The sequence below is a fragment of the Ovis canadensis genome, chromosome 13, assembly GCF_042477335.2.
Source record: "Ovis canadensis isolate MfBH-ARS-UI-01 breed Bighorn chromosome 13, ARS-UI_OviCan_v2, whole genome shotgun sequence".
Classification (NCBI taxonomy): Eukaryota; Metazoa; Chordata; class Mammalia; order Artiodactyla; family Bovidae; genus Ovis; species Ovis canadensis.
The window spans coordinates 39,062,107-39,075,396 of record NC_091257.1 but is presented as its reverse complement, the minus strand read 5'-3'; the positions used below and the strand labels follow the sequence as shown (position 1 = coordinate 39,075,396).

At 44.4% G+C, this 13,290-nt stretch overlaps 1 protein-coding gene across 1 annotated transcript; it reads right to left on the bottom strand.

The window, feature by feature from the left end:
* Nucleotides 1–2,923: 2,923 nt before the first annotated feature.
* OTUD1 (OTU deubiquitinase 1) lies at nt 2,924–6,011 on the bottom strand. The gene has a single exon (XM_069547432.1). The coding sequence runs from the start codon at nt 5,601–5,603 to the stop codon at nt 4,155–4,157; it is 1,449 nt and encodes a 482-aa protein (XP_069403533.1). The 5' UTR covers nt 5,604–6,011; the 3' UTR covers nt 2,924–4,154.
* Nucleotides 6,012–13,290: the final 7,279 nt, after the last annotated feature.

The window sequence follows — 13,290 nt, the reverse complement described above, 5'->3', positions numbered from 1 at the left end:
GTGGTATGGGAGACTTGACAGTCCCTTGGAATGCAAGATGAAACAAGTCAATCTTACCAGAAATCAGTCCTGAATATTCATTAGAAGGACTGATGCTGAAGCTGAAGCTCCAACACTTTGGCCACCTGATGCAAAGAACTGACTCACTGGAAAAGACCTGGATGCTGGGAAAGATTGAAGGCAAGAGAAGAAGGGGACAATAGAGAACAAGATGGTTGGATGGCATCACCAACTCAATGGACATAAGTCTGAGCAAGCTCCAGGAGATGGTGAAGGACAGGGAGGCCTGACTTGCTACAGTCCATGGGGTTGCAGAGTTGGACACGACTGAGCCACTGAAGAACAACTCTTCAATTATTCCACTACATTTTCCTACATATGAAATTATCCAATGTCCAAAGGTCTAAAATCTATTTTTATTCTTGATGCTTTTCCATCATATGAGCACACTGAACACCAAGCTAAAATTTTAAGTTTCTCATCTCTTTCTCATCTCTTCGGGAAAGAGGACAAAACACATAAAGTAGTGAGATTATCTCAAGATCCTTTTTCAGTACAAAAATTATGAAGAAAAGACTGTAACCTAAGACTATATTTACCCAAGCTGAAACTAACCAATTCTGATGTTCAAAGGCTCCTAAGGCATTTCCTCTTCTCTATAAAATGTGGTTTCTGGGTAAAGGCTCTGTGCCTCATGAATACGTTACTATATAAGGCATATGGACTACAAGTTTAGAAAAATGTAATTGAAGAATCACATTTGAATGCCCTTGTGCCAGTTATCAATAGTGGTTTACTTCTCAGTCCAATTAAATATGCTAACACGAGTCTATTTTATCTGAGAAAAAAAATGTGAGTGGCAAATGAATAAAAGGGACTTCCCTGGTGGTCCAGTGGTAAGAATCTGCCTTGTAATGCAGGAGACACAGGTTCAACCCCTGGTCTGAGAAGATCCCATATGCCTCAGAGCAACTATGCCCACGTACCACAAGTACTGAGCCCTCATCCTAGAGCCAGTGGCTCTCCAACAAGCCACCGCAATGAGAAGCCCAGGCACCACAACAGAGACCTAACACAGCCAAAAATAAATAACTTTTTTTAAAGAGGAGAGAAAATGAATAGAGGATCAAATTAATTTTAGATTTTCATCAAAATCTTGACATACTATGCCATTTTTAAATGAGACAATAAGACAAAAATCACACTAATATTTGTATATTTTTATCTGTGTACTACTTTAATACAATTTTCAAGGTAACAGTATGATTTTCATACTACTTTACCTGAAAACACAATTAGATTTCCTTATAGAATCTATACTCCTCCATCATGTTTTACAGGGTAGTAAGCTCTAAAGAAGCTTTAGCTCACAGCATCAACTGAACACATCATTCCTTCATATAGTTTTGAGCCCCTTAGCTGCTATCTGAGTAACTGAAAGAATGAACTGTTTAATAAATGTTTGCTAAAAGGAAATGAGTCAACCACATTTCCATCTCTTCCACTGCTCAAGTCCTTAGTGATCCAGGATTGTTAACTGCTAACATGTAAGTGGGATGGCAAGAAAGAATAAACATGAAGCATAAAGGAGTGACAAATATTACATTTCTTCCAAACAACAGCAACAAAAAACCATAGAAAAAGGATGCTGCTGCTGCTGCTATGTCACTTCAGTCGTGTCCAACACTGTGTGATCCCATAGACAGCAGCCCACCAGGCTCCCCCGTCCCTGGGATTCTCCAGGCAAGAACACTGGAGTGGGTTGCCGTTTCCTTCTCCAAGACAAAGGATGAGAAAGACATAAACCTTTCAGACAAGACAACCAAAATAACATGCTGCCTTGGAATACAATCTTAGAATCCATTTAATGAAAGGTATTATCCTCCTTGGGAATCTAAATCCAGGACTTGGGATTCCAATTTGAAAATGAAACAGAACAACCCTGTGGAAGGAAATTGTTTCCTCAAAACTGTAATAGAAACTGTAATAGAAAGCCTTTTAGGAACTTTTATACTTATACTTTTAGGCCTTACAGAAAGCCTTTTAGGAACTTATACTTAAGTCTATTCATTTCGTGTGTAAACTTCAAGCACCCCAAACTTTATCCACTTCTAATAAAGTGGAGAAAAGGGGGAAAAACACATTTAGCTGTGTAATTCAAACAAGGAATTTCTTTCTTCCCATGTTATGTAATTAGTGAAGCTATGAAGCAAAACTTATCTTAACAAAAAACCAGAGATTCATGGCTAGGTAACATTTTAGACCTTTGACAAACTGCCTTCCCTTAGTAGCCAATGGCATCCTTCCATTGGTTCTTGACCATCTTTCCATGGTTAAGCGATGAACTCAAAGTCAACTGTCTATAAGCATGACATCAACTGAAAAGTAAGAAATTAAACTAGTTGGGTTGATCCTGCAATAAGCATGTCAGCATTATGTGTACAGACACACTTCTCAACTAAATCTGACAACACATCTTAAAATTAAGGTGAAGTCCCTCAGTCTTTGTGACCCCATAGATTGTAGCCTATCAGGTTCCTCCATCAGTGGGATTTTCCAGGCTAGAGTACTGGAGTGGGTTGCCATTTCCTTCTCCAGAGGATCTTCCCAACCCAGGAATCAAACCCGGGTCTCCCACATTGTAGGCAGACGCTTTACCGGCTGAGCCACCAGGGAAGCCTGAAAATTAAGGGAGTCTCTTAATCTCAAGAGGCCAGACTGCATAAAAGGGCATTTCTGTGGTTACTCTAAAACATATAAATCTGGGAATTCCCTGGCTATCCAGTGCTTAGGACTCTGTGCTCCCAATGCAGGGCACATGGATTTGATCCATGGTCAGGGAACTAAGACCCTGCATGCCGCCTGGTGCAGCCAAATAAAAAAATAAATGAAAGTTACTTGAGGCAAAAAGACACCATAAAAGTAAAATTATGCATTTTATTCACTCATTCCATCAGCTGAGAATTGCTCTATTGTACAAATACAGTATTGTACAAAAAAAATCACAAAATGTTACAAAATAAAAAAGTACAAACTGCATTACTTAATAAATACCACTAAAAGTAGTTAAAGTGGAAATGAGATAGATTTTAGGTTGAAAACATTGTTTGACCCAGCAAACCATACAAGCTCTGTATAGACATTTGTACTGTACATAATGCAGGGCAATCCTATTTTGCCTTGTGAAAGAATTTAAAAGGAATAGACCATTAAGACAGTATTCTCCTGCTATAAAATAATTGCCAGGGTTGATTGGAGGCATTTATGCCATTAATTTTCAAATCTCTCAGTTGAATCCAAGAAACTATATATGAAGCAGGAGGCTTACCTTGTCACAAAGTTTTCTATCATGTTAAAAAATTCTTTTCAACAAAAAGACAAATATAAATAAGAACAACCGAGAGCACCAGACAATCTAAACATCAACTGGAGTACAGAATAATCACTCTGCCATCAGCAAATATCAGACTTTCATTCAAGTAAGAGCTGGTACTATTCTTTAAAAAAAAAATCTTCCCACAACCTCCCCTTAAGTATTTTCTCTTTAAAAGGTTGACCATTTCTAGAAAAATAATGATTTTCCAAACAACTAATCTGTCATCAAAACGGAATGGGCCAATTATCTGGTAACATGAAAGCATCAATAGCCATTTGAAATAATTATCTAAGAACTCTAAAATTCAAATCCAACAACATAAAATACAAAATCACAAACTCTGCTCAAAATAATAAACTTCATATAAAGCACTTCTCTGGATTTATGCCGGAAAGCTGTTTGTCAAAATGGATCACATCCTAGATGAAGGTACACCAATTGTTAAAAATGTTGTGCAAAAATACGTTTTTATAGAAAATAGATTACCAGGAATGAACAAATTTACACTGAGAAATCAGCTTGCAAATTAAGTAGTGCCAACTTTATACAGCAAATCATAAATAGCAGTAGGATCACCCAAAGCTACTATGAAACATCATTTAGGTGCCCAGCAACCTTCAGCTCTGAGGAGAAAACATTCAAAAAAATGATTAAGGCATTACACCTACAGTAAATCTACTAGAAAGTTTAAAAGTGCAATTACCCTGATTAAAGTTCATATAACTCTCCAAACACAAATTAGGTATGCAATTTTCCCAGGCCGAGGGTCTCAGACACTTCAAGAGCATGCATTTTGCTCAATATACATTTTGGACAGGGATATGGCCATGGACTTCGCAAGTTCTTCATCGCGTTTTCTCTGCACTTGAGTCTGCCTGCACCAAGTGTCATACTCCGGGTTCGGATACGAGTGATCAAACACCGCGTCATAATGTCCGTTACTGAGCCAACTGAGCCAAATGCTAGGCCTTAGGGAATCCTCCGGGCCCAAATAGTGAATCATGGTAGACACCGTGGGGCTCTCCAGCCTCCCTCCAGTAGTCAGATGGATATTCACATTCAGCATCTGCCCCATGGCCAGCAGTTCGGGGTACCCGGCCCAGGCCCCGTCCTGGGCAGCAGCGATGATAAACTCCCCCACGTCGCCCTCAATCAAGGGGCTAAAGTGGTCGAGATGGTCGGCGATATAGTGCACCGTCTGTTCCCGTAGCTCCCGGTGCAGGCTCTGGTCCCCGTACACCGCCTTGCTTACCGCCCGGTAGAGGCAGTTGCCGTCGGGAATGATGTGAAATCGGTACTTGTTCCTCTGCCGCAGGTACTTGTCCTGCCTCTCCACCTCCGCCAGGTACAGGGCCAGCTTCTCGTCCCTAGGATCCGACCTGGACACGATCACCGCCTCGGTCGCGCCGCCCGGGGCCGCCTCGCCGCTCCGGGCCGGGGCCGCCTCGGCCTCCGGGTCGGGCCGCCCCGGCTCTTCGGCGCCGGGAGCGTCGCCGCGGTCGCCAGCTCTGTCCCAGCCGCGGAGGTTCCTCTCTGCCGGGCGCTCCTCGGCCCACGGGCCAGGGCCGGGCTCCGGGCTTCCCGGGGGCGGCGCGGGGCCGCGGTGCTTGGCGGCGGCCAGGGCCTGGCGGTGCTCGCTCAGTCGGAAGTTTCTGTCGGACCCCTCGCGGGTCGCGTCCAGACCGGCAGGCTCCGGGCCATCGGGCCTCAGCAACTCCTCCAGAAGCCAGGTCGAGGAGCCCCGCCGCGGCGGGATCGGAGCGCCTGGTGCCGGGGCCAGCAGGAGGCAGCGGCCGCGTGGGGCGGCGGAAGCCGCGGCGCCGGGCTCGGGGCCGCGCAGCAGGAGCCGGTCGGCGCCCAGGGCCCGCACGGTGATCTGCGCTGTGGACGTGTAGTGCGGCGGCAGAGGCGGCTTGCAGGACCCGCCGGGCGGCCCGGCGGCGGCGGCGGCCGAGGCGGGGGCGGCGGCCCCGGACACCATCTCGAAGCAGGAGGAGAAGGCGGGCATCTTGGCGGCGGGAGCGGCGGCGGCTTCGCGGGGCTCGGCGGCCGCGGCCGGCTGGCACTCACCGGTCTCGGGCTCCGGGGCGCCACCGGCGGGTCCCGGGGGCTGCAGAGAGACCTTGAACGAGGCGGCAGTGGCGGCGGCGGGCGGAGCGGCGGTTGCGGCCGTGGGACCCGGGCCCCCGGCTGGGTAGTGGGTGCAGACGCTGCTGTAGAGCTGCATGTCCCTGCCCGCCGCTCGGCCCCTTATAGGCGCGCCGAGCCCCAGTGAGGGGACACACCCTCCGGGCCCGGGGGAGGGGGCCGGCCGAGCGCGGTGACCCAGTGCCCTGAGAATAGAAATGACCGAAGGGCCGCCGGCGCGTCAGGAGCTGCAAATAGCGCCCGGGTCCCCGCCAAATTCCTGCTGCGCCACAGCGCGCGGTGGGGGCGGGGAGGGGACGCGCGCTCGACCCCTGCCGGCGCTAGCGGCCCGCAGACCCGGGACGCGTGCGCCCGCCGTCGCTGCTCCGGCCCGCGGCGGCCGCTGAGGACTCTCAGAGGTAGCCGCCCGCCCTGCTGGAGCGCGTCCCGCCGGCTAGCAGCTCTGCAGGGCGCGCGGACGAGCCAGGAGGCGGGGCCACGGTTGTTTACCTCAGGCAGCGCTGCCGCGTCACGTGCCCTTATTGGAATGTGCGGCTCGTCGCGGCGTCCCATTCAACCGCCGGGGCTCGCCCCACCCCCTCCGTCTCGCCCCGCCCCATTCGGTGACGTCATGGGCGTGGCCCGCAGCGCGGGCGACGGGCGCGCGGGCGGCAGAGCGCGGAGGCGCGGAGGCCTGTGCAGCCGTGGCCGCTGCCCCACCTCAGTGTTAGTTTCTAGGCGCCGCGCTTTTCTACGCCTTAGCGGTGGATCTTGGAGGGTTCGGGGCAGCTTGGGGCGGCCAAGAGTGCTGAAAGTGCGTTTCAAAACAAGCTTCCGAGTTCTGCGTGGGGACAGCTGCCCTAAAACCTGCATGGCCTCTGCATGGTCGTTGCACCACTGCCATCTTTTTCACTCAACCCTGAGATTATATTGTTAACGTAGCACTGTGACGCCTCCCTTTCTCCCCAGCACCTTGCCGCCCTGCTAAACCGAAACCAACTTTTCTGCTGTCCTAACCCGTATTTGATAAGCAAATACAAGTCTTGGGTGAAATACCAAATGCCTAACCGGGCCTCTTGAAAATAGGTGCAGCTGTTCACCGTAGGTCAGCGGTAAAGAGGGTCGTGATGCATTGCGAGAATGTTGAAATTGAATAGAATGTTGAACATAGTTCTACCCTATTGTGTTAGATGTCCCTGTTTGTAAAGGAAAGCTAAAATGGTCATGATCAACTTGTATACTGACTGTATAGCAGTGGGCAGCTCTTGCTATATTCTCAGCTTTGATCACATGCTAACTGACAGACCCTAAATGTTCAGAGTGAACCTACAAAGCTGTTTCACTGTTTCAGTGATGAGGAAATAGCTTATGTTATGGTATAAGCCTCCCCACTCCACGTATTGTTTTGTGAATCTTAGGTTCCCTGAATGGAAAGACTTAGTCTTGATGGCTATTATAGTTACAAACCCAGCACAGAGGCTGGCACATAGATGGAACTAATTAATATTTATTGAATGAGTTAATTAATGGAAGAGGAGTTCCCAAAACAGTGGAAAAGGCAGAATTACGATCCTGGTCTCCTGACCCCTAGCCAGAGCTTCAATTTGCCGTCGTGCGTGTGACTGACAGGATCCCAGCTGCCTTTGCCCAGGTCACTTGAACCTGTTAGGTAGGTCAACTGGAAGGAAAAACAACCACATAAAAGTCTAACCGTCTTTTCAGCTTCTGGTGACACCCCACTGTAAGCTTGTAGACCCCACTGGCTAACTAGAAAAAGGAAGTTACCTAAATTTCATCGCTGATTTGGAGATTATTTGTTATTCTACCTTTAGCCTTTGAGTAGCTGGCATTCTGAAACAGAATACAAAACAATTAACAATAAAATAATCCCCCAAATCATATTTACTGAATAGCCAGTGTGCCTAGCAGAGCTAGCAAACAGGAGTGTGGAGGGAGATAAGGAAGCTTTTATTTATTTATTTATTTATGTAAATCCTAAAGCAAGAATATGTTTTGAACAGACTGGAGTAAATACAGGGAGAAAAAGTAAAGCTAGGTACTCAGAGGACAGGCTAGGTCTGATGTACCTAATTAGGAATGTCAAAAAACAAAATTCAATTGAGTAAATTTGATGATCTGATTGATTTTATTAAGCAATTCAGACTTATTCCATCAAGCAATGTCCCATCCAGCAGCTAGAACCATACTTCCACCTGTTGCAGAAAGTGCAAAGTTGTTATTGTTGTTGTTGTTTTGTTTAATAGGAAGAAGGGCGGAGTAAGGGAGTTCTTAGCCAAAAAAGGATAATGAATTATTTTTAGATCAGGGCTTTGGGAGTCAGGAGAGTCCTGTCATGGTTTTATCACACAGACTCCTGCTTCTTCCTCTGGGGAATGGAGATGACCTATATGACAGGTGACCTCCCTGATACTAATAAGATAATTCCAAACCAGTTGATTATGATTACATTTTTTTTAATGTTCATAGCTACTTCCTTTATTTATAAAATTTATTTATTTTATACTGTAGTGTGGCTGATTTACAATGTTGTGTTAATTTCAGGTGTAGAGTGAAGTGACTCAGTTATATATGAACTGAATTTTTTTCAGATTCTTTCCCCATATATGATTAAGATTACATTTCAGCAGAACATTGAAACTGCAATTAAGTCTTGGTTTGTTGTAGTGAGGCCCATTTGGGGCCTATTTTTTCTTTTTTAAAAACAGGAGCAAATTATCAACAGAGATGTGAAGATTCAAATCGTCAATGTATGTGAAGCACCTTTTTTTGCTTTTTAGTTTGTGTGGAGATGATAGACAATATAATGAGGTACTCACTAGGTGTATGTAAGCACCAGTGTAGACGAACATGGCTGTGCATGCATGCGTACAAAGTTGCTTCAATAGTGCTCGACTCTTTTTGACCCTATGGACTGTAGCCCACCAGGCTCCTCTGTCTATGGGATTCTCCAGGCAAGAATACTAGAGTGGGTTGCCTTCCTCTCCTCTGGGATCTTCCCAACCTGGCAATTGAACCCACATCTGCCTGCATCTCCTGCATTGCAGGTGGATTCTTTACCCATTGAGCCACATGGGAAGCCCATGATAGACTATACCACACTGCATATTCTTACAGTGAATATGTGTCCACTCTGTGTCTAGGTCTGGAAAATCTTGCTGGAAGAGATGGTACTTCAGGAAACTCAAGGCAGGGATGATTGCCAGCCTTGGAATGGGATTGTTTCTGGCCCTGGAGTATAAGAAAAGGCAAGACCTTCCCTGTGACAGCAAAGAGATTAGGGTAGGAAAGTGTGTGTGTTCGGGGGGGTAGGCAAATTCAGTTCCTTGATGTGCCATCTGAAAAGAATTCCTAATGATTGTCTTCTGGAAAAATCATCTGTCGAGCATATTTTGGTGCTATGCAGAAGACTGGCTGAAGTATAAACCAAAATTGCATAGTTATTGAACAGGCTAGAAAAGCAGGAAATTTCAGCAACTGTCCTTCAAAAGTTAGCAACAAGACAATCAATAGGTTAAAACAAAACCAAAAGGACAAGGCATTTAATCGATGAATATTTATTGAGCACAAGCTCTCCTCCCAGCATGGTGCCAATTACAGGGATTTCAGACACAGATTCTGTCCTGCAGCACAGGCCACAGAAACCTAAGCCCCAAAGGCATCTTTCATAAATAGGACCCAATCTCAGCATGATTTTTGAAAATATATATCCTTAGATATCCCCATCTCGTAGCTGATTCCTTTAAAGACGAAAAATTCCCAACCTCTTCACCTCCCACCAAATTAAAACTTTTAAACATGCAAACATTCATCCATTTATTCACTTATTAAATTATCATTTCTTTACACACCTAATATGAAAAATGCCCTTCAAAAAGAACAAAGTTGGAGGACTCATTCTTCCCAATTTGAAAACTTACCACAGTGCTACAGTGATCAAAACCATGTGGTACAGGCATAAAGATAAACATATAGATCGGTGGACTAGAACTGGCAGTGCAGAAATAAGGTCATATGCGTGCGTGTGCATGTTCAGTTGCTTCAATCATGTCCGACTCTGTGACCCTATGGACTTTAGCTTGCCAGGTTCCTCTGTCCATTTGATTCTCTCGGCAAGATTACTGGAGTGGGTTGCCATTTCCTTCTCCAAGGGATCTTCCCAACCCAGGGACTGAACCCACGTCTCTTATGTCTCTTTCATTGGCAGGCGGGTTTTTTACTAGTAGTGCCACCTGGGAAGCCCTTAAAAAGGCCATATGTATATGATCAATTCTCTTTGACTGGGTGCCAAGACAATTCAGTGGGAGAAAGAATAGCTTTTTCAACAAATGGTGCTAGGACAACTGGCTATCTGCATACAAAAGAATGAAGTTGGACCCCTTAACATAAACAAAAGTTCACTTAAAGCAGATCAAAAGTAGAAGCTACAACTATCAATTTCAAGAAATTTGAGGCAGAAATCTCAGTGACTGTGGATTAAGCAATGATTTCTTAGTTATGACACCAACAAAGACAGCCAAAGAAGAAAATGGTAAGTTGAACTTCATCAAAACTAAAAACTATGTGCTTCAAAGGGGACACCAAATAGAAAGTGAAAAGACAAACTGAAGAATGGGAAACTGTATTTACAAGTCATATATCTGATAAGGGACTTTGAAATACATAAAGAATGTATTAAAAAGTCTTATATAATTCAACAGTAGAAAGACAACCCAACTTTTAAATGGACATAGAATTTGTATACATATTTCTCCAAGGAAGATATACAAGCAGCCTATAATGTATGAAAATATACTCAATATCATTAGTCATCAAGAAAATGCAAATCAAAACCCATAGTGAAGTCCACCAAATAACCACTAAGACAGCTGTAATGAAAAAAATGACAGACAATAGCAAGCACTGGTAAAGATGTGGAGAAATTAGAATCCTATCCATTGCTTGTAGAACATTTTTCTTTTTGGCCACGCCACATGTGGGATCTTAATTCCCTGATCAGGTTATTAGACGCATGCCCTCTGCATTGGAAGCAGGGAGTCTTAACCACTGGATCGCCAGGCAAGTCCTACTTGTAGAATTTTAAAATATAACTTTGAAAACATTTTGAAAAGCAACTTGGCAATCCTCAGAAGGTTACACATAGAGTTACCATATGATATGATAATTACACTGTTGGGTATATAACCACGGGAAATAAAAAATGTTATATCCACACAAAAACATATATGTCAGTGTTCATAGTAACATCATTCATAATGGCCAAAAAGTGGAAACAACCCAGTTTCCATCAACTAATGTATAGGTATATCCACACAATGAAATACTATGCAGCCATAAAGAGAATGAAGTACAGATCCATGCTGCAACATTGGTAAACCTTGAAAACATTATAAATGAAAGAAACCAGACATGAAAGGCCACATATTGTATAATTTCTTTTGTATGAAATACTCACAGAAGAACTATACAAAAAAGATCTTAATGACCTGGATAACCATGATGGTGTGATCCCTCACCTAGAGCCAGACATCCTGGAATGCAAAGTCAAGAGGGCCTTAGGAAGCATTACTATGAGCAAAGCTAGTGGAGGTGATGGAATTCCAGCTGAGCTAATCCTAAAAGATGATGCTGTGAAAGTACTGCACTCAATTTGCCAACAAATTTGGAAAACTCAGCGGTGGCCACAGGACTGGAAAAGGTCAGTTTTCATTCTAATCCCAAAGAAAGGCAATGCCAAAGAATGCTCAAACTACCGTACAATTGCATGCATCTTACAAGCTAGTAAAGTAATGTGTGAAATTCTCCAAGCTAGACTTCAACAGTACGTGTCCTGAGAACTTCCAGATGTTCAAGCTGGATTTAGAAAAGGCAGAGGAACCAGAGGTCAAATTGCCAACATCCGTTGGATCATAGAAAAAGCAAGAAAATTCCAGAAAAAACATCTGCTTCTGCTTCATTGACTGCACTAAAGCCTTTGACTGTGTGGATCACACCAAACTGTGGAAAATTCTTAGGTGGGAATTCCAGACCACTTTACCTGCCTCCTGAGGAACCTGTATGCAGGTCAAGAAGGAACAGTTAGAACCGGACATGGAACAATGAGCTGGTTTAAAATTGGGAGAGGAGTACTTCAAGGCTGTAATTTGTTGCCCTGCTTATTTAACTTACATGCAAAACACATAATGCTAAATGCCAGTCTGGATGAAGCACGAACTAGAATAAAGATTTCTGGGAGTAATACCAATAACCTCAGATATGCATACGACGCCATCCTTATGGCAGAAAGCAAAGAGGAACTAAAGAGCCTCTTGATGAAAGCGAAGGAGGAGAGTGAAAAAACTGGCGTAAAACTCAACATTCAAAAAACAAAGATCATGGCATCCAGTCTCATCACTTCATGGCAAATGTGAAGTGAAGTGAAGTGTTATTCACTCAGTTGTGCCCAACTCTTTCCTACCCCATGGACTGCAGCCCACAGGCTCCTCTGTCCATGGCATTTTCCAGGCAGGAATACTGGAGTGGGTAGCCATTTCCTTCTCCATGAGATCTTCCCAACCCAGGGATTGAACTCAGGTTTCATGGCAAATAGATGGGGAAACAATGGAAACAGTGACATACTTCCTTTCCCTGGGCTCCAAAATCACTGCAGATGGTGACTGCAGCCGTGAAATTAAAAGGTGTTTGCTCCTTGGAAGAAAAGCTATGACCAACCTAGACAGCATATTAAAAAGCAGAGATATTATTTTGCCAAAAAATGTCCATCTAGTCAAAGCTATAGTTTTTCCAGTGGTCATGTATAGATGTGAGAGTTGGACCATAAAGAAGACTAAGCACTGAAGAATTGATGCTTTTGAACTGTGGTGTTGGAGAAGTCTCTTGAGAGTCCCTTGGACTGAAAGGAGATTAAACCAGTCAATCCTAAATATTCATTGAAAGGATTGATGCTGAAGCTGACGCTCCAATAGACTTTGGCCACCTGATGCAAAGATCTTACTCATTAGAAAAGACCCCGATGCTGGGAAAGATAGAAGGTAGGAGCAGAAGGGGACGACTGAGAATAAGATGGAGGGATGGCATTACAGCCTTGATGTCATGAGTTTGAGCAAGCTCCGGGAGTTGGTGAAGGACAGGGAAGCCTGGCGTGCTGCAGTTCATGGGGTCACAAAGAGTTGGACGCGACTGAGCAACTGAACAACAACAACAACAATGAAATGTCCAAGATAGGTAAATCTATAGAAACAGAAAATAGATTAGTGGTTGCCAGAGACTAGGGAGAAGGGGCAACAGGGAATCACTACCAGTAGGAACAGATTTCTTTCTGGAGTGATGAAAATGTTTTACATTAGATTATGGTGGTGATTGCACAACTCTGTGTGCACTAGAAACCACTAAACATTTTTAAAGGATCAATTTTAGGGCATGTAAATTACATCTAAATGAAGCTGTTTAAAAAATAAAAAACAAACCTACTATGAGCTAGGTACTGTGCTAAGTGTTTGATATAAAAAGATTTTATAAATGTCTCACCAGCAACAACACTTACTTTGTTACATTATTTCATAAATCATGGACATTTTATATATCTTAATGACTTTTCTGGCAGATGCACAGTCCAGTCCAGTTCCAGTTCAGTCGCTCAGTCGTGTCTGACTGTGCGACCCATGAATCTCAGCACGTCAGGCCTCCCTGTCCATCACCAACTCCCGGAGTTCACCCAAACTCATGTGCATCGAGTCAGTGATGCCATCCAGCCATCTCATTCTCTGTCG